Source organism: Ips typographus, linkage group LG16 (genome assembly GCF_016097725.1).
Source record: "Ips typographus isolate SLU linkage group LG16, UJ_Ityp_2.0, whole genome shotgun sequence".
Lineage (NCBI taxonomy): Eukaryota > Metazoa > Arthropoda > Insecta > Coleoptera > Curculionidae > Ips > Ips typographus.
Window position 1 is genome coordinate 6,060,531 of NC_138437.1, and position 27,987 is coordinate 6,088,517.

Below are 27,987 nucleotides of genomic sequence, written 5' to 3' on the forward strand. Positions count from 1 at the left end.
TCCTCCCTTGGGGACCCTGGACTACTTTGAAATCTAAGTAATTAAAATTTGTTTACAAAAAAGTTGAATTTTGCCTACAAAAAATCGCCTCCTTACTTTTTTTGACCACAAAATTCAACTTTGTGAACATACAGAAAGGAACAAAAAGACATCAACAGAAGTATTCAACATCGATTTTAATCCATTAGAACATTGAATTAGCAGGATACAACGTGAGACATAATTTAAAAAAAAACAATATTAAATATTAACACAGTCTGACCAACCTAAATTAGATTTAGTGCTGTTAATAGGAGTTCAACTGTATTAATAACTGGAAAAACTATAAACTGTTTAAAATAACATTTTTAAATCTAATTTGGCAGTTACAGGGTACATTTAGATGTTTTATTCATTTCAATTCAACACTTTCAAAAGAGGGACATCTTGAAATTGACAATCAAGGAAATAGTTACTATAAATGTAACATGAATAATAGCATAAACCATAAATGTGTAATTTTAACTGTATTTCATTTTTCCTACATAAAATGTTAATTCTTGAAAAATTAATTACATAGTTTTTTCAGTCGAAATTGATCCCTTAAAAATACAATAATATGTAAATACTAAAATAAATGAATACTGAGAAAAAAAACACCAAACATTCAACATCGATTTTAATTACATTCAACACGAAATGCATTAAGTATATAGAAATAATAATAATTAAAAAAAATAAATTATCACAACTCTTAGACAATAAGAGCAACTAAAAATGATTAACGGAGTAGTTGACTGACCAATATTAGATTTACGACCACTTTCATATACTACAAACGTTGAACTGAAGTTTCACCATCAGTTTAAACTCCAGTTTGACGATATAAAATTGGCCTTTTTGTTTTAAATCAGCATTCAGTAAAACCAACCATCTTTAAAACTACAGTCCATTTAGAAAATAGGCGCAGGTAAATCTAATTTGGCAGTAAGGAGACATTTAAACGATTACATTAAGAACATTTAGGATAATTTCTTTTTTAAAACTATATCCGAGACATTAAAATGAGCCACAGCCTTCTGTTTCCGTGGTACTGACTGGTGGCAGAACCTCTTGAAAGCTTCTAGCTCTAACTCTTCATCATCCATGTCCTCTTCTAGTACATCTCTTGGTTTAAAAACGTTCTCTGAAATAATCACCTAATGTTAAGGTTAATACATGGGGTAAACAGAAAGTAGTGGGTTTATTTTTCAGAAGACAAATTTTGAAGTTCCTTTCATTTCTATTATCCAGACGGCCATGAACAAGTTTCAGTTCTGCGCAGTGCATCATCTGGAATTTTTTGAAAATTTTAAAGTTTCTTAAAGCCAAAACTATCGTAGACAAGAGACAACATAAGGCCACCACCCCATAAAATTTTAGAAAAATTTAACAGTGTAATAGAATTTGATTAACCGAAACACCAAAATCGTAACAAAAACTAAATTAATTAGGATCCCAAAGAGGAAAGTGGACAGTTTGCTTTTTAAGGGGCTCACCAGTTTTAAAGGGAAGCGTGATTTTGTCCAGTTGACTGGCTACACCCCCTGTAAAAACATGAAAAACGAAAATATCAGCCTGGGAATACGAAAACTGCTATTTGAAAAGTAAACAACAAAAAAAAACAGATTGTGGTTTCAATAAACTGCTATTTATAAATTTTCAACTGTTAAGCGAAGTGTTAAAAAAGCGATTTTACTTCAGCCTAAAATTATCAAAATAATGATTTGGTGGCCGTTTTTTCTTTCAGAACTCCTAGCAATTATTTTCCAACACCGTGTATATGAAGAGTTTCAAATTTAATGCTCCCAAAACTAAAAGCACTGCTGATCATTAATAGTTCTCACTTGTTCTACAATTTTTGTATAGTGATACTAGGTATAATCACCTAGTATCACTATACAAAAGTTAATTAAATTGTAGAATTTATAAGCTGTTGTAGAAGGAAACGTTTTATTGGAAAATAAATATATTTTAAATTTCTAATTATATACTACATTATTCGTCGGGTAATCAACAATAACCAATTAAAAAATCATATTTATTTCACTTTTTTTTTCAAACTTGGCAACACTGTTTTTAGTTTTTAGGAAAGCATGCAATTTGGGACATCTTCTCCAGTTTAACCGATCCTGTAATAAAATTGGCGAATTATTAAAATGCTAAAAAATTGTCACAATGCTGCGGTGATTTTAAAATGAGGTACTTAAATATACTTTGTATAAGCAAAGTTTACAGAATATAATATAAGTTTGTGTCACTCCTTGTCGGTACTTTGTAGTTTAAACGGGCTTGACTATCCACTGTTATTCAGTACGCGGAAAAGGTAAATCGTCGGGAGTGACCCAACTTATATTATATTTTGTTAGCTTTGGTACAAGTAATTATACATTTTAGGAGGATAAGAGGGTATTTAAAATTAAACTGAAAATTTTAGGCTGTAAAGTTAATACATTAACGCAAATTAAATAAGCTGGAGGTGACAAATATCGAAACATACATGCACATCATCTAGAAACTATAACTTACCATAAATCCAGTCTTCATCCTTGTCAAAGTCATGTAACAAGTCCAAATTAAACTCAGTTCCATTGGAGGGTATAATGGAAACTTGGGCATCATTGCACGAAATCCCTTCAGCTAGATCAGAAGAATGATCACATTTCTTGTCAATTTTAGTGATTTCAATTCCAGGTAAACCAGATAAAATCTCTTGAGCGTCCATTGACGACACGTCTTTGTTTTTGACTCCTTCCTCAACTCCGTTTACGTGTTGTTCAGTTTGAGGTGTATACGAATTCGGATTAGAAAAATTGGTTACTGGACTCAGTAAATCGGGCATTAAGGGCATTCCCAATGGCGATTCAGCAACCAGGCCGTTGTCAATTGACTGTTGTAGTCTGGAACTTCTTATAGTCACCATGCCGTTCTCGCTTGTAAATATAGCAGCAGGAGCGGTTTCCTCAGAAGCTAGAGGAGCTTTGGCTAAGTTTTGTGCTTGGAACTGCTGGAACATAGGATTTCTCAATGTCACCATCTTAGGCTTGTCATTGGACTTTCCAGAATCTTCTTCAAAATGAACCTTCTTCGACTTATTCTTTTTCTTCTTCTTTTGCGTTTCAGTTGTTTGGTTAGAAATGTCATTTTTAGTTTTCTGTATGAGTTTTTCTGTGTCCACAACAATCACTCCAGATTTTCCTAATACTGATGAAGCGCTGCTGCTAGTTTCGGCAGCTATGTAATTTTTGTTTGCATTCACTGGACCTTCAACCTTTGTGATGGTTATTCCTATAAAACACTTTTAATTACAGTACATTTAACATGTTAAACATACAACTACAAACCTGGTGGTAATCGAAGATTTCCCAATGCCTTAATTTCAGCTTCAGTAGGTTCACGTTCTCTTTTCACTTCTTTAACTTTAGGTCTATTCTCACTCAAGGGACTGAGGGAAATATCAGGTGTTGGATCTACAGCTAGAGTGACTTTAACGTCTCTAGCTATAATTTTCGATACAGGCGGTTCTGGTGGCGCTGGTTTTTTGTATGGACCTCTTCTAGGCTTTGGTTTAGGACCTTTGTTCTTTTTCTTACCATCTACAGACATAAAAAAGTTCAATAAAGCAATTTTGCGCAAGTTGTTTTGTTGCCTATTATTTATTACAATTTATTAGTTAGTACAAGGGTTTCTAAAATTCGTTTGATTACTTGCATCGAATATATTTAGTTCAACTACTTGAGAGTAATTAAATTCTTGACAAATATATACACAAAACCCAACTAGTCATTAACCTATTTTCTTGGAAAATTATGGTAGTTCTTATACCTATGAGATAAGTTATAAACCACGGTGTTAGTCTGAAACGCCATTGGCCGAAGATAAACTCTACAACACTGACTTAAAAAGTGTCTCCATTAAATCAATTATACAGGTACACACAGTTATAAAAGTCCTAAAATTCGTTTGATAAATCTTTAATGGAACACCCTGTATATTTTCTGATGAGTTATAGATCTTTTTCTTCTGATTCCAAAAATATATTATAAGTTGACATTTATTGGGCCGTTTTCAACATATTAGTATTTAAAAATGTTTATTTTATTGTGTTTTAACATCGCAGTTGCCATGAATAGTAAGGGTCCGTCATGATGACGTAATTTGACAGTTGGTTTTGTTAAAATCATGACGTCAAATTTGCTCTGCACACTGGATGGAGCAATAACTGGAATATTAATGACGTTTAATTATTTCAATGATTATTCAGGACAACTGTGTACCAATAATTGAAAAACGGCTAAACCAAATGCTAACTTCATGCATAATTAACCAAATAATACTCACGTCGACCTGTGCCACAATTAGAAAGCAAATGACAAAATGGTTTAAAATTATATGAGTGAAAAATACAATTCAATAATTAAAACAAATACCTTTAGGATCAGGTGGAAGAGCCTGATTACTCTCAAATATCAGATTCTGAACTTCAACTTTCGGTTCGACCAATTTCGTTAGCAGTTTATCCTGCACAGGTGTGCACCCTTTGAGAGTAATGGTAACTGAAGGAGTTCCATTTTCACCTCCAGGTACTCGTCGGATGGTAACGACCGCAGGAATATTCTCTTGTATCATGTTTGCTCGCTTTTCCGCTTGACGTGCCTTCTTCAGCTTTTTCTTCATTTTTGCTTCTTCCTGCGACTTCATATCCTCTAGATAATTTTCAGATTGTTCTTGTCCCTCCTCCGCTCTGACCATTTCTTCTAGTTTACGTTGCGATTCGAGTTCAGCTTCCAGCTTTTCTTGTTCCTGTTTTGCACATCTATGAGAATTATGTTATAAAACAATTCAAATTTTACCTTTTTCTCTCTTTGTCGCGCTTTTTTTTCAGCCTTCTTCTGTGCTATTTCAGCCGCCTTTCGCTGTGCTATTTCAGCCTTGGTTTTGCGCCGGTTATTCTCTGCAAGATTAACTGAGGATGAAGTACCCTCCTTAGAAACCTCTGTGTCTGAACCATCTTCCAGAATTGTGGGCAAGCGTAACGCCTCTGGCGTCTCAGGAACCTAAAAACATATTTACAACATTCCAGATTCTCGCGTAATTATTATTTTCACATACCCTATTTTCTGTTTTAGTTGTGTTAGTGGGAGTGTTATTGTTTCCGTTTGTTAAAGAAGAAATCGGTTTGAAAGGATCACCCTCATATTTCTTGTCTTTGCGTCGATGCGCCCTCATTCTGAGTTTAGCACGCGGATCAACAATTTTGGGAACCGCAAACAACTCACAATAAGTACAAGTGCATCTATTTTGTCGCTCTGCAGGCTCAGAAGATTCTAAAAAATATAGGTTATGTTTTCCAACAGAAAAACAAAAAATTAATGGTAAATATTACCTTGACAATGTGAAAAGTGACCGTTTTTCTTTGGAAGTGGCCTGAAAAAGAAAAGATGTTGTTATAAGTTTATCATAAACCTTCTTGAGGATTTAAACTTTAAACTAATAGCTATGATCCAGGGCACTAATGGGAGCGATGCACGTCATCAGTGAGTTTGACGTTTTGAAAATGCAATCGTATTGCTTAGCGATTAGTTGCGACCTGTAGCGCTCTCTTTCTAACACGCGCTTATTAACTGAACGCAATTCTGACACAAACGTGACCTTCTCGATCTCGACGTTTAACGAGTTGTGTGCGTTGTTGCCAGATTGCTAGTTGACCGTTTCCTGTTTTTGTTGTTGATATACATCCTGACATTGCTCAAAAGTCTTTATAAACAGGTGTATGTTGCCAACACTATAAAATAACTATAGGGCTTGTCATCAAAGTTGAAAATCACGTTAGAAAGTGTCCAAAATTCTTCATAAACACTTGGTTAAATTTCTAAATATGTTACCAACTGTGCAACACTACATCAAGTTTTCTAACCATAGAAACAACTGTTTAAAATTGGTTTAATTTGTTGCCAAAAGCCTCAATTATGTTGAGAAAGAAACAATATGGCTAATTTACTAGGCAAACAATAGTAATACCAGCATTTCCTTGCAAACTTTAAAGTAAATAAGGCTTCAAAGACCCAATAAAATAGGAAGTGAATCCAAACCATTTACTAAAAAAATCTTAGGTTAGAAACGATTTACTAGAAGTAACGATTTACTATTTTAGTTTTTTGTGCTTATTTACTGCTATTTTTGTATGGTGTAACTAGTTTTTTACAAAACATGCGTTTCAAGTTTTTAAAAATAAACTAAACTAATAACTGCTTTGACGAAAAAATTATTATATTGAGATATTGAAAGCTTCTGAACGACAAGTATCAATTTCCAAAATTTAAACTGACCAAAAAATTTCCAAATGCTCCTGAAGTAGTCTAAAAAAATATAAAAACATTCCAAAACACTATAGAACCTCTAAAATGTCTTGCAAAGCTTACAAAGCAGCCTAGAAGCTTCTAAGAGCTTCCAAATGCTTTTCAATTTATCTTGAAGCTCTCAAAAGCTTCCGTATGCTTCTAAAGCAGTTTAACAGCTTCCAAAAGTTTCTAAAACCGTCTACAAGGTGGTTTCAAATGCCTTAAAGACAGTCCAGAACCTTCAAGGCTCTTTAAACTGTCCAAATGCTCCTAAAGTGGTCTAAAAAGGTTTTAAAACACTACAGAAACTCCAAAATGCTTCTCAAGCAGTCTAAAGCCTTCCAAAATAGTCTAGAAGCTTCCAAAAGCTTTTAGAACACTCTAAAGGCTTCCAAACAAACTTCAACTAGTCTAGAAACTATTCAAAAATTTCAAGGCAGTCTAAAAGCTTCCGTATGCTTCTAGAGTAGTTTCAAAGCTTCCAAAAGTTCAAATTCACATGTCTTAAAAGCAATCCAGAACCTTCAATGTTCCTAAAGTAGTCTAAGAAGATTTCAAAACACTATAGAAACTCCAAATGGTTCGAAAGTAGTCTTTCAAAATAGTCTAGAAGCTTCCAAAATCATTTAGAACAGTCTAAAAGATTACAAATGATTTTAAACTAGTCTAGAAGCTCCCAGAAGATATTAAAGCTTTTAGAAGGTTCCAAAAAATTTTGTAAACCATGTAAGAGGTTCTGGAATGCTTTAGAGGCATTTGGAGGCTTCAATATGCTGTTTAAACAGTCCAAAAACCTTCCAAATGCTCTCAAGTAGTTCAAAAAAATTTTGAAAGTTTTCAAAACAGTATAAAATCTTGGGTGCTTCTAAAGCATTTTGAAAAAAAAAATTGCATCTCTGAAAGAGTTTTGTGCTTTTTTAAAGAAAATGATTTTGCTTTTTTTGACGATTTTTGTGCTTTTTAATCCGGACTCTAGTTATGACGTTTGCTATTGGCTATAGTTTAGTGTAGAATTTGTGTCTTTCCATACTATTTCAATGACATTTGATAGAGCAGGATACAATTACAGTAATTATAATACAATTATATTTTTTTTGTGAAACCTTACCTGTTTCACATAAAAAAAATCAACTACAAAACATTGAGATAGTAGCCAAAGAAATATGCAAATTAATTATCCTGAACTGAGTGTATATGATAAAATTAATCAATTTTTCGAGCCATAAAAATTAAACACCTCACACATTGTAAAACCCAACAATCAAAATTTATTTAATTTTAAATGTTAAAAACTTGTTGGTTGAAATCATTCTAAGTACTGAGTACATAAATAACAAACTTACACATGTCCAAGTTTCCTCATATCTCTCAGCATCAGCTCAGTTTCTGCCAATTTCTCTGTAGTAATTCTAGGAATGATGGGCTTATCAAAATCGTTACTGCAACAAAAAGCTCAATTATTAACCTTGATGTTTTTAAACTAACTGATTTATATTACCTAAGAGGCTTTATAAACCCATTAGTAATTAATTCTTCCCTCAAGCTGAGGGTTAGTCCACTTTTTAATTTATCAGCCAATTTGATATCTTTACGTCCATGAAAGTTTTCATAGGCAGTTCTGGAATCGTTTTTGTGTAATACTTTAATGCCGTCACCGTATTTGTCGGACAATTTCAGTTTATCACTGAACATTTCACTGAGCTGTACAGTACTATCACCTAGTTTAACTACATCCATTATTTTAGCAATATTTAAAGCCTTTGGTGGTACAATTGAAGTGTTTAAGTCTTCTATATGACCTGAAAATCCAAAATACTTAGAGATTTCTCCACAATTTACAATAACTCTACTCACTGTTTACATGTCTTTGAAACTGGTCTAAGTTGAGTATAACATGACATTTCCTGCAGTAAGTGGTCCGTTCTTCAGTTGTTATTAGAGAGAAATCTTCGTTGGAGTTTAAGTAGCTCTTATACTTAGCTATAAGACATTCTTCACAAATACACTGCCCATTTTTGTTAAGGCCTGGGCCTTCAGGAAAAAAATGTTTGTCTTTCAGCAAGTCAAAAATGTTGTCATCCAGTCTGTCCATGTCAATGATTTTTCGCCTGAAATCAATTAAAACTCAATATTAGAGCCACTCTATATTATCAACTTAAAAACTTACACTTCTTTGGAGCGCTCTATCCAAAAAGTTGCTGTTAAAAGTTTTTTATGGGCTGCCAAAGCCCTCTTGTCCCTTATTCCTTCTTGAGTGTGATCTGGTAATCTCCTGTTTGAGCTAAATTGCAGTATATTAATTAAGTTGCATTTAAGTTTACAGATATTACTCACTTAACCATGGCAGCTCTCTTCTCAAGTTGTGTCCATGTCCTTTTTATCCTCACCATAGATGAATATGTTTGAGGAGTATCATCATGAATTTTCTTGTTCTAAGGCAGGAAATTCAACTCAACAAATCAATATTATTTCAATTGTCTCTAATACCTTAAGACATTCGTCCACTTTAGTCTTTACCCTGTCACTTTCATAAAAAAATCTTATGAACAAGAAAGTATTGAAATCAATCCAACACACTTGATAATTTTTGTATATTACTTTCTCAAACTCTAAAAATACTGGTACCAATGATCTAGCTGCAGTCAGCATTGCTTCATAATAAGATATAAACCCTACAACAATCAACAGATAATTAATCATTGCAATAATTTCACAGAATATTATTACTCTTCAAAGGTTGGTCATCTTTATCACTGTGACTGTAATGCCACTGAGCAAATATGCAATACTCTCTCAGCAATGTAAAAACCCTCATCCAAACCTGACTTTCATCTTGGGTACGCAAACTGAGAAAGAAATAAGATTAAATCCACATAGAATAAAATAACTGAAATAACCTACTAAGTCACTAATTCCCGCATTTCACAAACAAAGAAAGCTGATAAACTCTCATTGGTAACTTTTGGTAAAGGACATGCAAAATTTCTGTACACATAAAACAGATAATGCTGCAAGTCCAACCATACAAAATGAGACTTAGGGGTATGATCCTGAACCTTCCTAAGAAAGTCATGCAGTAGTTTATGTTCTTGTTTTGTGTATCTCCAGTATTTCTTTGGTAAAGGTCCAACACTCTCTCCTTTCACACCTTTGAGAGTTTTCTGAGCATTCTGCAAAATATTTTATGTTACAAATCACAATTAAGGGAAATTACTATTTATTTGACAAACTGTAGTAGAATAAATGACAAAATAGTAGAATATCTCAACCATGGTAGTCCTAATAAAATATGATAGTAAGCGAAATTTGAATAATAAGCATATAAATATAATGAAATAATGTTATTTTTGGTAATGTTATTTCAGAAATAAAAATCTGATAAATTAGGTATAACTTGTTAGTATCATCAACTGGTATTCACCAAATTATCGATTTTATCACTGAAAACCCAACAAACAGCAGTTTTTATATACTCATTTTAAGCATGGGAATAGTGATATCTTAATGGCATTATTAAAAATAACATTGCTGGAAGCACTGCAGTTAATGTTTGTGTAGTATCATGTTATATGAATAATGCTTTGATAGACAAAATAATTGGAAGTATTTTTTGATAAGCTGCTATACAATTGCACATTATTTAGTCTAAACTTCTTAAATGACTAATAATTTCAGAATTTTACTACTAAAATTTGCTTATTTATAAGGGTGGTAGTCAATTAAAATATTACCTTTAGTAGCTGGTAAATATTATCCCTGGGTTTATCATAGACTTTCTTTAAGTTGTCTGTAGCATATATATTATCCTTGTCTTCTTTGCTGGGTCTGGTACGAGTAAGATGTTCATAATGAGCCCTTCTGCAGTTCTGGCGAACCATAAGGTCAATAAACCGCAGTAATTCATAGGCAATGTCCATTTTCTCAAATTTATCATTTTCGGCACTCATTTTTGACACTTTCCCGGGGGTGATTTTTCTTAAATAGGGGTCATGTCACACTCATTTACACTTTGTATAAATTTATAATAAGTAAAACCGATTAATTTAGTTAAAAATTGTAAATAGAATTTACAACCACCACAAACTGTGAACTCACAATTTGATTTGCCTGGGAGGTGGGAGGCCCAATCAAGAGCAGCAAGCTATCATCCACCATAACCTACTGACAAATATCAAAAATCAAATTGTAGAGTTTTTTTGACAGATGACGCTCCTGGCCTGTTCGGTTTTTGTCGTTAAGATTGTTAATAGTGCGTTCCGAATTCCCGTGGTGTTGCAATTGGAAACAATTGCCAATTGCCATACACTGTAATTTATTATTTTGCCAGTTACAAGTAACAGGCGACTATATATTCAATTTCCGCTTTGAATTTAGTGGTGTTGCAGTACTTATATTGTAATTCGAATTGTTTCTGATCAAGTCTGATAGCAATAATTTTTAATCGATAAGGTAACTTTGTCCAATAAATAATTACAAAAGTGCTGCAGGTACCCTGATAGGATTAAAAGCGACAAGGACGGCAAGTCAATTTAAATGGAAGAGCGCAAAATGGTCATCCCCATATGAAGAATTTAATCTAACAACCGAGCTACCGTTCAGATCGAGATCTCTCATTAAGACCGTAGAACATTAAAAGTAGCATTCTGCCAATAATAGAGATTAGCCCATCGGCTAATGGTTAAAAACGAGATGGTAAGGGTACTTGGAACTAGCTCCGCGATATGAGTAAAAGCAAATGCCGGCAAACAGTAGTAAACAGTACGCGGTACGATGGTGACATGGACGTATGGTACTGATGGTACTATTATTCTTTCGGTGCGATCCTTTGCTACGAGTATAGGGCAGTGACATCGCTAGTTAAATGCCTTTGGTACTACTCGCGTTAACCTACGGTGTGTAAACTGGATTTCGAATTGCTATTATTTTTACGCGCTCGCTGATAATTAATTATTGTTTGATTCATTTATTGTGTTGGTTGTTCTTTTAGCGGAAGGATGATATGGTGCTGCCAATTATAGAATAAATCACCAGTAAGTTCTTTGATTCTTTCATTTGTTCGCCTGTAATAAAATTAATAAGACACGGGTGAACTTTATTAATTTTAATTGATTTCATTTATGTACCTCTTTATAGGTTTTTAATTTTCTGTACCAACAAAATATTAAGCGCAACCTCCAATATACTAGAATGTAGTATTCATTAAAGAATTTCCTGTTAGAATTACTTTAGTGGTACGCCTATGATTGAGAATGATTATCGTTGTCCAAGATTCAGTTATCATCCAATTCTAGCTATAAAAATATGTTTTATTGCTATGTTATTAAAATAATGATGCTATAGGAAACGAACTAAAAGCCATTTCATTTGGTTAATTCATGGTAAATGGTACGGAGAATGCTTCTTGAGAAATAAATTATCTCTTTCAAACTTCTTTTTACCTATTTAATTGGCTGATATCGATATCCTGTTAATGGTTAATGGGTGTATTAAAATGGCTTCAGATGATGATCAGCTATAGACGAGGAGTTTCCAGTAATGAGGGTAATTACTAAATCGTTTTTTATTTTGTTTGGAATGTGGGTTGTACAAACATGATGGAATCAAAGTGCAACATTTATTACGTGTTATATATGTATTTATGTTATTATATTCGTGACTATATTGTTTATATATAGTGGAACCTTCGGTGCATCTAACAATAGCAAGGTCTCTTCATTATCACTTGACTAGATAAATGAATGGGAACGGTTTTAGACATCTATTTTACCATATTATAGTAATGACTGAATTTTCATGTGAAGTAGCACCGTTATGTACTACTATTGTTTATGAGCCATGATCAGCCAGTTTGGAAACTGTAAATGACATTAAAATGTATACGTTTGCTTTTATTACCTTCAACGAGATGAAGGAAAATTTTAAGCATAATATAAAGGTAACTGTTCCTCTATAAACTGGAGTTTTACTTTTAAAATGATCATGCACATCCACAATTAAATATACCGTTTTTCATGTCTAACGAAAATATTTATTATATGCATTGCACAAGGCAAGAATATCGCTATCAAAGAAGTTTTATTTTTCAAATTATTTGATGGTTGTACGTTTCACTTACCTATTTTCTTTATTCATTGTGCCAGAATATTGTTGGTTGATAATAAATTAGTTTCTATCTCTGAATAATGGAACTGTCTTAATGTTAATGGCACAAAACTGTAATTTCAGGAAAATAAGTATAGATACGTTATAATGTCCAACGTAGATTATAGGTGATTATATATCTTTAGAGACTGGCGCAGAAACCATTTATAGTACCTAATTTTGTATAGCTGGATTAAAAATATTTCCTGAAAATACAGTGCATCTCAAAAATATATGTTTTTCTACAAACGACCTCCAAAAAATGCTCTTATGAGGGCATGTAATAAATTACCACACTTCTTAATCCCCTGATTACATTGAAATTGAATTTAATCTTATGAACATAAAGTGACCACACTGTTACGAAAAATCAAGAGACTTTTATAATATTTCTGAACAAAATAAAAAAACAATCAGTGGTGTAACATCAGTATTACCAAATTGTGTACACAAAATTTCAATTAATCAATCCTTTTTTAAAATATTTACAACATTCAAACTGAGTAAACAATACCAAAAAAGTACTAAATTTATTTTTAAGCGCATAGCAGTACCACCACCTGCTACAGACGGTCGGCGAAATAATTTATGCCTATCATCTGAGATGCTTATGGGTACCATTTCGTGGGTACTTACGTCAGACCAGGTGTTTTTGTGCAAGATGTGTTTTAATGATATTCGACGAGAATAGGGTAATTGGGTTGATTATGCAAAAGTAGCTGTGCTTTATTATATTGATATTGATTTCGAAACGGGAATAAGCGCCTAATTAATAAACGAGTTTTTAGTTTTGCTTAATTGGTAGTAATTAGGCGCCTAGCGAATAATTAGACATACATAAAAATAGAATCTCCCAAGCAAAAAAAAAATCATTAGTGAAGAAAATTAAATAATAATAATAACAACTAATTTATTAGTGAATGTCATTTAATTTGTCTGGTAATGAATTAGCAAAACCTGTAGCGTGGAACTGGCAATCTAAAAAAAATAACGCAAAAAAGGAATTAAAATGAAAACCAGATAGAGCGAAGAATTAGTTCCCAACTAATGAACGAAAACCTGATGAACTTTCTTTCAATGAATTGAAAAACTTCTTGTAGCATTTAATTTACAGGTAGCGTTATGTATATGTTGCTGAAGTGTATACAAAATCAGAATTTGATAACCAATTAAGATACGAGTATTAAACCACATTCCAAACAATGACGAGCAGTTGCCTTTCAAGGCAACCAACCTGAAATTTTGATCAACAATTAATCGCTATTTAATCTGCCGCATTTTGTGTCTGTATATGTATAAGCACGTTTCAAAAGCTTGCAACAAGGAAATGCACCTCTCCTGCACATTTTAATTACTTCTGGACAAACAAGCAGCGATTACTGCTAACGTTCCTTTGTAGAATAATTGGCGAAGATGCAAATCAAGGCGAAGAACAGTAAACTTTAATTCAAGCTTTACGGACACCAACAAACCTGTTATAAACCCGGTAAAAACCCAACTGTTCTACTTTAAAATTTTTTCGTGTAATCCGCTAAATAAACATTTTTTTTTTGTTAATGTGACACGCATTTTAATTAGCGTAATTAACGGTCATGTTTCTAACTTCCTGTAAATATAAGTTGTTCTAAGCAGCTTATTTTTTTGTACAGGGTGTTCCAATAAGACATGCACGCGGCTGTTTCTCGAAAACTATACATAATAGAGCTTCGGTAAATGTGCCCACGAGAAAATGCTGGAAATAATTTTCAACTTTCTAAATCCACCACTAGGAAGCGTTTCAATACCACTAAAATGAAAAATGTCCGAAAACTTTAAAAAATTTATTTTTAAATTATATTGTTTGTTCTCGACTATGAAGTGGTGGGGATGGTCCAAAGGTTGCTTTGACAGAAATGGAATATCTCGAAAACTTCGTCTTTCCTGTAGAGGTATTCAAAATTTATGCTTTCATCCTAGATATCCTCGAAAAAATCAAATGCAATGATATTGCTTCCTATTGTCTATGCCCTAAAGAATTTGATTGTCTATCGTGGTTTGAAAACTGCAGTACTCTATCTCTTTTGTAATGCTAGATATCACAGAAAAACCGCTTAAAAAGACCTTTATAGTTGTAAACATTACTTGACTGACTAAATAAGATTAATATATTTTTTAAATAGGGTGGTTATAATAAATCATAGTTTCTCTATAAGATGTTAGTTTATTCAGGGGTGCACCCTTAAACAAAAAATAAACGAGTTGCTTGCACTAATTACTGCTATTATAACCAGCCATTTTGAAACACATAATAATCTTATTTAGTTCGTAATGTAATATTTACATCTGTAAAAAGGCCCTTTTTAACGATTTTTCAATGATATCTTGTGTCACAGAAAAGATAGAGTACTTCACTAGCACGCTAGATAATCGGATTCTTTATATAGAATAGGTAATAGAAAACATTATTATTGCATTTGATTTTTTCGAGATATCTAGAATAAAAACGTAAATTTTAGAAAAACGCCCACTACAGGAAAGACCATAAACTAACTTGAACATGTTTTAAGATGCTTTAAAGGACAGAAAATGATTTCTTCTACATTTAATTTCTTTCTGCTTTCTGCTATACTATTCCATTTAAATTTGTAAAGTTTTTAAAAAAAAATTATTTTAGTGGTATTAAAGCGCTACTATGTATAGTTTCCGATAAACAGCCGCGTGCACGGCTTATTGGAACACCCTGTACATGATAAGCGGAACAAAAAATTTCTAACACTTAAATGTTTTATGTGTCAGAAAACGGTAATTTGAAATTATTATACAGGGTGTTGTTGCTTGTTTGCCTGAACCTGAAAAGCAATTTAAATAGCGTCCATTTGAATTACTATTTTGTGAAAATTGAACACAAGTCAAACTCATATTTTGTTCGTACTAAAATTGAGGTGTTTTGATATTTCATCATAACTGTCCTATTATATAACACTACAAAGAAAACAATTGTGATTAGTGATTAATTTCTGGCCCAATTTATTGATCAAGAAATGTTTCAGTTTATTTCTGTTGCTCTACAGGTACACTATCAAAGTTATCAAGAAAAATCTAGTAAGACCATAAAGCGGTGACAATGGTGATCAGACACATCTTTCATGATCATGATCGTCCAGATTAGCAGTAATTGCTTTACTGTCTTCGCATGGCATTAATTATTAATAAAACGCGTTGAATAATTAATATTACGTCCACAACTCACATGAAGAGATATCACGTTTCTTAGTGTTGTGCAAAGGCAGAAAATTTCGCTTTCATATCTCGAGGCATTTGGAATTGGAATGTGGTAGTGGTCGACCCTACGGTGGTAGGAGCTTTTTCGTCTATTACGTAATGGCGGGGAATAAATTAAACCGAAACTAGATTTATGAGATTTTCATAGAGTTTTTTTAATGTTAATGATAAAAGAATTGGTGTGCGTATTAGAACCGGTTAGATCATCTCAACAGGTATAGTTTTATAGTTGCACTTTTGCGTTTACAACAGTATTGGTAGGCGAGAGCATTATATAACTGGAACTCTAAAGCAGGCTTTCAACATCAAACTAAAGAAGAATTTTTTTATTGGTTGAAATTTTATGTTAATCGACGTGAAGGCTGCGTTGCATGTAGCTTAAGAAACTGCAGTTGTAAAGAAGTATTTATTAAAATTTGTTTACAAAACCTGTACCTACGCAGTTTTGCAACTCTACGACAATCAATATCTGAAATACTATTAATTTGTTCTTACGATATTTCTGCTAAAGAAATCACTAATAAATAGCACCAGCGGTTGTAAAGCGCGTTCTTATTAGTATAGCCTTGACTTTAGCCAAGGAATTCAGACAATCCTTTCAAGCTTTCGATACTATATATCTACATGCACTAGGTCTTATTGCATATTAAAACCTCCTTGTCACTTGTATATTATTAATCAGCGTTAATCAACTGAACTCTAGTTTAATCAAATCTTGTAACTTAAAACACATAATGTGAGAAATTTGTAAACAGGTTACTTATTGTATACTTTTTACAAAAGGAGTGGCTTGAGCACACCTTAAAAACGAATTTCAATTATACACCAGTCTTTTTTCTTCAAAAAGGAGATTTCAAATGCTTTATTTTATTTGTGCTTCAAATACTTCAATTTGTTCATATCAAATGTTTAAATTTTTTAACATCATTTATTTTCAAAAGTGCTTCAAATCATGTTTGCCTAGAGAAACAGAAAAAAACTTACACGTCATAATTTTATACAATTCCAAAACTTTGCACTTATTAGACAGTTTTTGCAGCTTGTTGCTGGCAAACATAACCAACAGGAAGTATTCAAGCTTTGCTCAAGAATCTGAAGAGGGTTTCCTACACTGAATCCATTAATTAACTTTAAAATCTAAAAAGGAGAATTGTCTTTATTCTTAACCCACATTTTAGCAGAATTGAAGTACTTTTGTCAGTTGATGCATACATGAAATTGACATTCCAATTAGACCATAATTAGACGTATTTAAATTGCTTGGTACACATTCCGTAGGTTTTTTTACCGATTTATTATAGGGTACTCTTAACTGATTATAGTATATAAATGGCATACACGCATATTCTTATAAAATACAGTTAGGTAATGAGTAGGTACTTTTCGAATATGTATTGAAGTAGCCGCTGCGGTTTCTGTGTTCTAATCACACGCTTTGACAGTTTTCTTTGGGCATTTTCTACAAGTTAACGACCTACTATAGTGTTATTGTTTCTTGTCACAAACACGTAATTAACAACGTGGATACTTTCGTTCTATTCGCAAATATACCTGCTTGAAGTATAGGCATGTCTATATGCTAAACGCAGCTATCAATTATCAAAATCAGGGTGTGCTAAACGTATCTTAGGTTAATGTGGTTCAAGCAAATGCTGCCCAAGGAGACAATTACAAGTAAATAGCATTAAAATTATCAGAAATTTGCTAAATGACTTGGTAAATACTGCCACATTTTACTTGCACCTTTTAACTAAGTATTTCCTGTTAGATGATAATGGTTTGCTCATATTTTAGGTGGGACGCAAAGTATAAATTGAAATTCAAGGTTTAAACTTAAACACAGGGTTTTCTGAGTATTTTGTATTAAATTAGCGAGAAGGTTAGATTGCAGAAGCTGTCTTTTTTTAAGAAAGCTAGGTCCTGACTTAGGTCATCTAATATGACGGATAGATTATATTAGAGAAGAAGCAGGAAATTGGTGCATATCAATCATGTTTTCAAAACAAATCTTGAAATATGAAATGGTCCATAACAGTCATGTGACCTCTGTGAATTTCGAAAATTTAGTACAAGTTTTGCTCAAAACCAATGATATTCCTTTACTAAACTTTGAAGAATCATGAATGGGAACAGCTTTCTTGAAATATTTGAAATCAGGAGTGTTTTTGCGCTATATGACAGTCATAGTAGTGTTCTAGGATCACGTGCCAACTTTCATTAACGTCAAAACTGTCAAACCTTGGCTAAAAGCTGTAAGAATCATGAATGGGAACAGCTTTCTTGCAATAACTAAAATAAGGAGTGTTTTGGCGCTTTATAACAAACAGAACACTGAATTCAGTCACGTGATTTTAAAAATGCAAAATTTAAGAACTGAAATTTTGGGACGCAAAATGTGGATCTCGTAAACCCTAAAAAAAAATTGAGCTAATATTGTGGGTTGTTAAGTAAATGTTAACTAGAGTTTTTTATGTATTCAGGGTAATTCCAACTTGGACCAACCTATCAAAATGAGATGTGGTCCACACTAGATTTGAATAACTAAACCCACAAAACCTAATTTAAAAACGTTAATTACAAAGCAAAAATTACCTCCCATAGTTCACATCAGAAACAATAACAAAGCTTTTAAAAAACTTATGCATTAACCCACACAAAATTTGTAAGTGTGTCGGCCGATATGTATTTATGTTTTTCATCCTTTGAAGGTTGAATTCCTTATTGTAAGTCCGCGAGGTGATTTACATGTATAATTTATCGTTAAAGTGCAGCTTTATTTTACTACAAACTGCTTGTAGTCAGAGATGTTCTTGCATACAAAGTTGTTATAGTGCATCAGTAAAATAGAGACAATGAAATTCCGGATTGTAGGCGAGAAGAATTTTTAATGCGGCAATAAAATAGATTCTGGAACTTGTAAAACTGCATTACCAATAATGCCAATACAATAATTTTGATATTATATTTAATTTATGAAGTAGGACTGGTAGGACTGGATAAAAAACTAGCAGTGTCGCTCCACGGACAGGTATTTAAAATTGTATAAAAATATACGTAGTGCAGGCCTGCCTACATATTTGTTTAAAGCAAAATTCCAGTCATGTTAGTAACATTATCATAAATTGCCCGAAGATGTTGATGACTCAACTAAATTATTTGGAAGATCATGATGAAGTCACCTTTCGATAAACTTTAAGAAAACCCAGTAGTGCCTTGCTAGTTATGAAACTGGTATAATTCTCAGATCCTTTTGTGTAAAAAAATTACAGTCACTTGTGCTAAAAAATTTCTTATTTAAAGCCCATACAATTGGTGAGAACGCTTAATTCATTAATGCAAGTGCAATTATTTCATTTTATGCGCATGTTATGAAACTACCATAATAAAGCCACAAAGCATCTTTTGATGTAACAATAATATAATTTGTAATATGTGGGATAATGATGATTTATAGGGTGCTATAAGTAAGCCTTGTTTAAGAAAAAACTAGACTAAACTTGATTTCTTGCCCAAGTATAAAATTGGATAAACATTACATTGATGTAGTTTTTACAGAATACCTATTTTGTAACTAGCTATTAAAATCTGAACGGTCATGGAGTAAAAAGAACTGGTAATCAAAAAACTTTATAATTGGATGTAAGCATCAAATCAGGTCATTACGTGGTAAATTCGTTGACAATCGACCTCTGATAGACAACTGAAAAGGAGGCAAACATGATTAGCATAACAACAAAGAAAGTGTAATTTAGTGAAAACGAATTGTCAATAAAAATTAAATCACATATCTATTTATACCTCGTTTCAATAACCTTCCTGAAACTTTCACAAAACAGTATGAATTTACATTTCGCTATCATTTATTCGTGGCACAAATTGTTCAGCCTTTATGTTAAACACGAAGGACGGCTTGACAGTTCACTGGCCACAAGATTGAAGACCCTGTTTTTTGCTTTTATTTTAGATGGTTATTTTAATATAAACAACGATTTTTGTCTGCTTCTCAACCTAGCACCATCTAATGATGGTTATCTCCCGTTTCATTTGCATTTTGTCCTCGATTATGAGGTTTTGGTGCAAATAGAATGTGATCTAGTTTCACGGTTAAACACACCCCACCTATGGTATTTGACTAGGCCGAATTAGCAACAGGTGCGAAAATGCATTATGATAAAGGTTTATGGATTTTCTAAACCAACTGCAAATTCCTTATTACATTTTCTGTTATGCGCGTGCTTTATTACCATGCAAGAAGTTTATTCCAATGGTCGACAACATGCATTTATGTTTTGCTATGGCTTTTATAATTACCATCAAATTCCTTCACAACATTCAATTTTACAGTCATGTCATGAATATTTATTTTATTTTCTTTTTACATTTTTCTAATTATGTCAGACATATTTGTAACTACTTTCTTTGCTCTTTTATGATCAGAAAAACACGTTAAGTTTTATGCAATCTTATGTTGTGCTAATATAAGTTTAATATGTATGCTTTTAAAAACTTAATTAAGTACTTAAATGTTCCATTTGCTGTTCTTTTAAGCTTTCAAATTCCAGCCACATTTTGGAAAAGTCACTACTGTTCAAAAATTAAAGAAACGCTATTTGAAAAATCAAAAAACAGTCAAAAACTCTTTTTGTCATCTCAGAATGCTTTGATGCATAAAGGGGAGTTTATGGCTGGCTTTTTTTTTTGATTGAATGAAATTTAATTGTTTCATTGACAAATTATCCGTATTTGGTTCAAGTGGAGCAGTGGGATTGATCAATTCGTATCGGAATAGTAGGATGTTGTGCTTAAGGATTGCTGATAAGATTAAGACACTGGGGTGAATATAAGAATATTAGACTTTGAGCCTCCATCAAATAATTAATAAGGTCGTTATTCTCTGTTCAAGTAAAAACGTATTATTATTAGACATCTGTATCCTGATAGTGTAATATAATGTGTGGTAAATTAGTGTAATTACATCGGCTTCGTTGTTGTCAGTCCGTCTGATTGCAATAAGCACATTAATTGATCATTATTCAAAGCTTTAATCAACTTACCAAGGAAGTTGAAGCATTAGTGTTATAATCTTCGTGGAAGAAATTGGATTATTACTCTAAACTGAAAGGTCATTGCAGTTGATATCTTTATAGTTATAGTGGTTGATACACAATCAGTTTTGTGTTATACAGCCATCTGATCAGAATAATCCTGTGAATAAGTGGATTAAAAAGTAGGTAGGTACATTGCATTTGTGGAATGCTATCGAACTAGAAGCTGCAAGTCGGTCAAGCAAATGAAATGTTAAATGCCAGATTAAGATTTATGCATTTGCAGGTGTACATACCTAGCTTAAAGATTATCAACGTTAATAATTTCGTTTATGTGTAAGAAGATCGCCTTTATGTAACCATGTTACTTAATTATCTTTGGTATACATTGATAGTTTTGTGGGCTCAACAAACACCGTTGTACGTACAAAAGGTATACTTTTCCAGTAATTTATTAGTTATGAGTGTTAAAATTACGCTAAACACGTTCTTTAAACAGCTTTGAACATACGGTATCTGATCGACGCACGTGATAACATTACGTTTTGCATATAAAATAAAAAGTTTTGTTTAATGATTTCTCATGAAGACGTAGCAATACTTCAATAACAATAAAGAAATCCAACTAGATTCAAACAAACTCTTAAAGGTTATCAAAAAAATAAAGTAAAATCAGTCCTGGTTATATCACGAGGCATATATGTATATATTGAAAACTTCCGAGCTTAATAACCCAGTTCATTAACACTGCCGTTGTTAATAAACTGTACAGTACCACCATGGTTCTTCAATCTAACTAATTTCATTTCATCCGCAACCTTGTAGATTGAAATTGGATAATTCTGCAATCACTACCATCTGCAATAAAAGGATGACCATTAAAAATTGCTGATTTTTTAAGGTTGTTTGCGATCCGGTAATTGCTTTCTGTCTACTTTAGTTAGTACTTGAAACCGAATTGGTCACGTCATAAAATGTAAAGTACATCATCTGGCAACACCGCCGTAATTCTGGTACCTTTTCCCATCTCATTATCTACAATTATATAACAGTTGGAGTCACAAGTGCGACATATAACGTAATCGCACGGCAAACATGGACCGAAGAGAGTTTACCTTTGTTGCTGGAAGTTACCTTTACCGTAAAGCACTAATTAATTTCCACGAAAGTTGCAGCTTCCCAAATCGGCTTTTCAGCCATAACATTTCATAATTACACAGTGGAGACACTACTCCACAACCAATGTTTGAGAGTTTTTGTGAAGAAGACTACTTGTGAAACTTTACAAGGAGTAATAAAACCATTAACGGTGTTCCGGTGGTCAGAACTAGTGCAAGTTGAGAGATAACCATTTATCTTTCGTGCAAATCTTACCATAAATTATATTTACAATGTGGACCTGATTAATGGGCAATCAAGGCAAAATGGAGCAACTAAAAAGTGAAGCATTGCACTTACTCGACAACAAGAGATGCAACGTAATTATATTATTTTATAACACCATTAATATGCGAGATAGAGCAATAAGTCAATTCCCTTGAACGAAAAAGGGACTTGACTCTTAACAAATTGCGTTGTACATTAACTTTATTGGATTTATTTTATTATTAGCATAATGCGGCAGCAAAAAGGTGAATGCAATTAAAATAACAAGGAAACCAGTGGCGTTTCGACCACTTTTTTTGTCAACATTCAACCCGAGTAACAATTCATTTTACATTTTGTCAGAAGACAGTAAATGTTTTCTAGTTACTAAAACCATTCCCCGATAAGCTTGTTGCATCTTATGCACCTGTTGGAGGAGACAAAAGTTCATCTTTGCCAGAAGAACTCTTCAACTTTTCTTACAACTTTTCAATACAATTTTTTTCGGATTTAAAGTGAGTATTTAATAAAATACTAGATTATTTAATATAAAGGACATATTTTTGTCAAACTAATATGTTTTCTTCAGACAATGAGCAACAGCAACATTTAAAGCTTTCCCAATATCACAGAAAATAATGTGCTTATTTTGTGCCAATATATTCAATTCATATTTGCTGCCATTGCATGTACACCTAAACAAAATTGTGTCATTTCTACGTACCTAGTAGAAATATGATTGTAGGTAAAACAATGATTAATTGTGCAAAAGACCAAACTAATAAATACGCTGTCATCGCTTATCGTTTACTCGCTTTTACAATAAGAATATCAGCAGAAATGAGGTATACGCTTAACATATAATTTGTCGTATAACAACTTTTTGACATTCACTACGTTGGTAGAGAATTCCTTGTTTATTTTCATGTAGCAAACCACACTTTGCAGTCTGCAATATGTTGCCCGAACCCTGTTTTTACCTTTTTTTATAACGGTATCATCTTTCATCTTAAATTGATGGTATTCAACCAACTAAGCTTCCGGACTAAAAAAAGTTATAAACACGGCAATATGGTTGGCATTATATATATTTTATATGAAGATCAAAACTAAAATAAATGTTGTTTCTCGCTTAAATATTAAATTTAGTAGAAAATGTCTAATTACAGTAATTTATATATAAAGCGAAAACACGACTTTCCTTTTGAACATTCGTCACGCCACTATGAATAACCTAGATTGACATCTTTGGCTAAATTATTGACAAACTAACATAGTTTTCTCTTAGCAGTATCTAGTCGAGTAACCTTGCTTAATTCTCCTTTTAGTTCGATTAAAAAAATCGTTCACAATCCAGAAAAACCTGAACGGCAATTCCTTTATCAATCTCCAAGCCTTTGGCATATTTATTATGTTTTAAAAATTCCTAGTATACCAAGCAGACCAGAATCTCGGCAAAGATATTCCCAGAATGTTAATGTGTGTAACTGAGCAGGAATTTAAAAATCGTACAATTTATTATGGTCGTAGTTTTAAATTACACCTACATTTATTATATACTAACCCTCTCAATGACTCATTATATACTTCCACTTATTAGCGTAATTCATTGTTAATGAGGGGTAATCGATACGTTTCCCCAAAACCAACGAGATCCGATAAATGTGTCAAAAAACGTGGGTACCTATATTTAGCAACAATGACACAAGACTCGCTTGGTTGAATGGACTGCTAATAACATTGTTCAACAAAGTTGCATTTAGTAGCACATGGGCGTACCATTACACTGAGCATAATATACCGTGCGTTCCAGTTAAAACAACTAGCGCAAATTTAATCATTATTGCCATCAGATTCTGATAATTCAGAAAAAGTGCTGCATTTAAAATAAACAAATATTTTAGAAAATTCTTTTTTCCAGGAATGAAGTGGTTCCGTAAACAGGACCAACCCCCACGCCTTCTTAGTCTATCACCCTTAAGAACTTCCGACTCCCCTGATGTTTTCGTTTTTAACCCCCCAAACGACAATGGCAGTGACTTGGAAATACTTAAAACTCCTAAGCAACAAGCTCGGCACAGGTCTAGAATTGGTAAGTTCCAGTATTAACCAACCCCTTAATAAATAATAAAAATTTGAAATTGTTTCAGATATGTCCCCCACCTCTTGGGCTAAGAGACACTACAGCAAAAGTGACACAAACTTCTACAGTGTAGAAGACAGTGTGGTTATATTGGAGAAGTCAGAAAAACGAAGACACAAAAGCCAACCTAGGTTCATAAGCTCAGCGTCAGGTGCGTTTACTCCTGAACGAAGAAACCCTCTGCTAGACAGGGTGAAACACACCAGACTGTCTTGTTTCCGGTCCAGCTCAACAACATCTTCGTCAACAGCAAACAGTGAACCCGCTAGTTCCAGTATCGATATTGACCCATCCTGTTCCAAAGAAGTTAAATTTAGTGTTAGTGAAAGTGTTGAATGTAGCAGTGATAAGGCCCCTTGTGATAATGGTTGGTGCTTCACCGCCAAGCTTCGAGCAATGTCAGAGAAGTACTTACAAAACTCCAACAAGCTCTTCACGAAATTGTACAGAAACCCTGACGCAGATCCTCAGAAGAGCAGAAAAAAAATTGTGAAGAAAAGGAGCTTTTCTTATGGTGCTCTGCCGGACTTAGAAACTTTCAGGCAGACCAACAGCTTAATTTACCAGGATGTTAACATTAACGATGAAGAAGATCGACTGTTATCTGCTGATAATGAAGACTCAGACAGTGGAATTTTAGTCAACGACTCGTTTGCTTCAAACTTTGAAGGTCCATTTTCTTCTTTGTCTCCATTATCTTTAAACGAAATTAAAGACTCTGATGTTATTCATGGCGCAAGTCTACCTAACCAGTTGGATAGAACGTATTCCTTAGGACTTAAAGGAAAAATCAACTCTTCTGACAGTATTTTCTCCAACAATTGCAGTAAGAACGTGGCTATTGTGAAATTTTTCAAGACACACGCGGAAGAGGAATTAGGAATTTTTATTACCAAAAGCAAGTTGATTTCTCAAGGATATTTGGTTGGCAAGATCGTTCCTGATAGTTTAGCCTCTAGGTAAGAAAAGCTTTTTTCTGAAACTTGATTTATGTGACTGCTAACTTATAATAGTGTTCAGGTTGAAGATTCAGGTTATCTTGATGGTCAGAAATATCTATTAGAACGTTACAGCAATTTGGAATTTAAATATCTCACAAACTGAACACTCATGTAATTATATACGGAACTGTCAAATTCCCACGCTAGGGGTAATATTAATGATTATCGGAAAAAAAACTTGATTTTTAGTGATTTTAATGTCATTCCATCTATTTAAAATTAATTAAAATGCATTAGATTACCTATTATCCAAACGTTATTTTAATCATAATTTTAGATCAGATTTAATTGATTTAATTATTATTTGATGTCATTAAATTGAATCAGGAAATCATATGAAGCAAGTTGCAGTGGATTTTCCAGACTTAATAATTTATTACAAAAAAATAGGAATATTTGAACTGTACTTTTATTTATTCATGTTAATTGATTCAGGTTTTAAAAATCATTCGTTTTCTTAATTATTTGAATTAATGGAATCAAATTATAAGTTCTAAACTATAAATGAATTTAAGGAACTTCTTTATTAATTTATTAATTAAGCCCTATATTGTCTAATAATTACCCTGTGTATACTATGTATACTTTGTAAGCATAACATTACGTACGTACGTAATAAAAGCACCACAATTATCACAATGAGTAACAAAAATCCGTTTTGATAAAAAACCAAGGTCAGAAGCAAACATTTGCAACTATTAATTAACAAACATGAAATAATACACGAGCACTCAGCTTTGTGGTGTCATCATCGTTTTATTAAATCCCTGAAGAATTCGAAGGTAGAGTGTGTTAACGTAAGTCTCCATCACGCAAAACCCATCATTATCGAATAATACATATGAATTAGATACCACATAAAAATTTCACGGGATGCAAATATGTAATTAATAGTTTTTTGTTTTTTTATATATTTATATATATAACTAACGGTCGATTTCCTTGTCTGTTTCCTGGATACGTCGTGTTAAGGTGTTATTATTTTAATTATGTTTTCCGCTAAATTAATAAGGTGCGTCTAATTTCCCGTACTGATTAACTTTCCTATTTCAGGTCTGGTACCCTACAAGAAGGAGATGAAATTCTTAGCATCAATGGAACTTCCCTCTCAGGTTTAACTATAACAGAAGCCAAACAAATTCTCAATAATTCTAATGAGCCCAGCATTGAGATGGTGATAATCCGTTGCATGAAAGAAACTTCAGTGGACTTTGATTTTAATCGACACTCATTGGTTGGCCCTCCTTTATCTACCCCCAGCCCGCAGAACAAGAGACACTTTCAGAAAAATTCAATCCACGGAAGTTACACCAGGATGTTAAGGAAAAGTTCATCTTCATCAAGGAATGACAGTTCTTCTCCTCCACCTAGTCCACAATCTGCAGATTTGCATCCTCAATCTGATTTTTCATCAGATTCTGCTTCGAGTTTTTGTACTTTACCTAGACGACCAGCTTCGGGTGTCTGCAGTTTCCACACTGTCACACTAGAAAAAGGAGCAGGGAGGAAATCACTTGGATTCACTATAGTTGGAGGAAGGGATTCTCCTAAAGGAGCATTAGGGATATTTATTAAAACTATTATGGTTAATGGACAAGCTGCTGAGGATGGAAGGCTTAAAGCTGGTAAGAACACTCAATTAGCTGTGACTCGGTTATTTGTCGTTGTTCTCAAAAAAATTAATTTTGTTGGTTACTAAAAGTACTCTTATTTCGAATAATAACTAGAACGAACTTAATTGCAATATGATATGAGTGTTAACACAATTATTTTACCCCAATAACTTTTCAGGAAGCGTTTACTGTAACGGTTTAATGTTCGTTGAAGCAAATCACATCTGTTAACTTGATCTTTGGGGTTTTGTTACGTTTTACAAGATATGTGAGGTGTTCCCTTATTAACACAATCTTGTTAAACCGTAATTTAGGCTATTTACATAATACCGTAAGGAAAAAGCATTATTTAGTAATCATTCTTAAAGGAAGGAAAGACCATTATCACTTAGAATCAACATGCAACACTAAGTACCAGCATACGCAAAACGCAATTACCACACTGATGGGTGCTCCTTACTTTTATCTGAATAAATTTTTTAAAACCACAACTAAATGGCTGAATTTTGACTTTGTTAAAATACCACTCGTAACGTTTCAAGGATCTCTTAATGGCGCAGTTATTAAAACTGAATGGTTATTTGCGTAGCTAATAAATTTATCAAATTAACTTCTTTCTAGGTGATGAGATATTGGCAGTTAATGGCCAAGTGTGTCATGATATATCGCATGCTGAAGCAGTCCTACTTTTCAAGAGTGTGAAAAGTGGTCCCATTACACTGCATATTTGCAGAAGGAAACGGAGTAAAAACTCGTAAGTGGTTGATTTTGTTCTAGAAATTTGTTAAATTGTTGCTTTTCATTTTTTTTACAGCTCCAGTAAATCGAAGTCATGCAGTAATATTACGACGCCAAGTTAAATGACATAGTAATCTTTTATTCTAGTGTAGTTTTAAGAACTGCCAAAATTAATTTTATATCGAACTGAATATTTTTTAAGTCTCTCATTTTATTTCTGTATATTTTGTATATGATATTCTAACCATTCTGTATGTGTATATTATTTAAATAAAATAATGAGTATTTATATGTAAAGTTTGGCTTTAATGCAGAACACGC

The 27,987-nt window shown here is 33.0% G+C and overlaps 2 protein-coding genes across 12 annotated transcripts; one reads left to right on the top strand and one right to left on the bottom strand.

Moving 5' to 3' along the window:
* Window positions 1–157: 157 nt before the first annotated feature.
* Window positions 158–10,505, bottom strand: LOC145738665 (uncharacterized). 8 transcript variants are annotated; one of them, XM_081993597.1, is made up of 17 exons: window positions 10,091–10,505; window positions 9,261–9,529; window positions 9,087–9,205; window positions 8,847–9,031; window positions 8,694–8,791; window positions 8,527–8,640; window positions 8,214–8,467; window positions 7,858–8,158; window positions 7,703–7,798; window positions 5,405–5,445; window positions 5,131–5,345; window positions 4,872–5,075; window positions 4,449–4,821; window positions 3,363–3,614; window positions 2,548–3,306; window positions 1,518–1,565; window positions 158–1,165 (listed from the first exon to the last, which is right to left on the bottom strand). In XM_081993597.1, exons 1-17 carry the CDS (start codon window positions 10,304–10,306, stop codon window positions 1,002–1,004), a joined length of 3,708 nt encoding a protein of 1,235 aa, XP_081849723.1. In that variant the 5' UTR covers window positions 10,307–10,505; the 3' UTR covers window positions 158–1,001. The 8 variants fall into 8 exon arrangements, with proteins under 8 accessions (XP_081849723.1, XP_081849721.1, XP_081849724.1 ...); XM_081993595.1 differs by having other exon boundaries at window positions 4,443–4,821; XM_081993600.1 differs by having other exon boundaries at window positions 922–1,178; window positions 4,443–4,821.
* A 400-nt stretch (window positions 10,506–10,905) lies between these two features.
* Window positions 10,906–27,963, top strand: LOC145738666 (uncharacterized). 4 transcript variants are annotated; one of them, XM_081993609.1, is made up of 7 exons: window positions 10,960–11,251; window positions 11,347–11,389; window positions 24,093–24,263; window positions 24,322–25,273; window positions 26,369–26,940; window positions 27,550–27,682; window positions 27,743–27,963. In XM_081993609.1, exons 3-7 carry the CDS (start codon window positions 24,095–24,097, stop codon window positions 27,786–27,788), a joined length of 1,872 nt encoding a protein of 623 aa, XP_081849735.1. In that variant the 5' UTR covers window positions 10,960–11,251; window positions 11,347–11,389; window positions 24,093–24,094; the 3' UTR covers window positions 27,789–27,963. The 4 variants fall into 4 exon arrangements, with proteins under 4 accessions (XP_081849731.1, XP_081849735.1, XP_081849734.1 ...); XM_081993605.1 differs by lacking the exon at window positions 11,347–11,389 and having other exon boundaries at window positions 10,906–11,251; XM_081993608.1 differs by having other exon boundaries at window positions 10,963–11,389.
* Window positions 27,964–27,987: the final 24 nt, after the last annotated feature.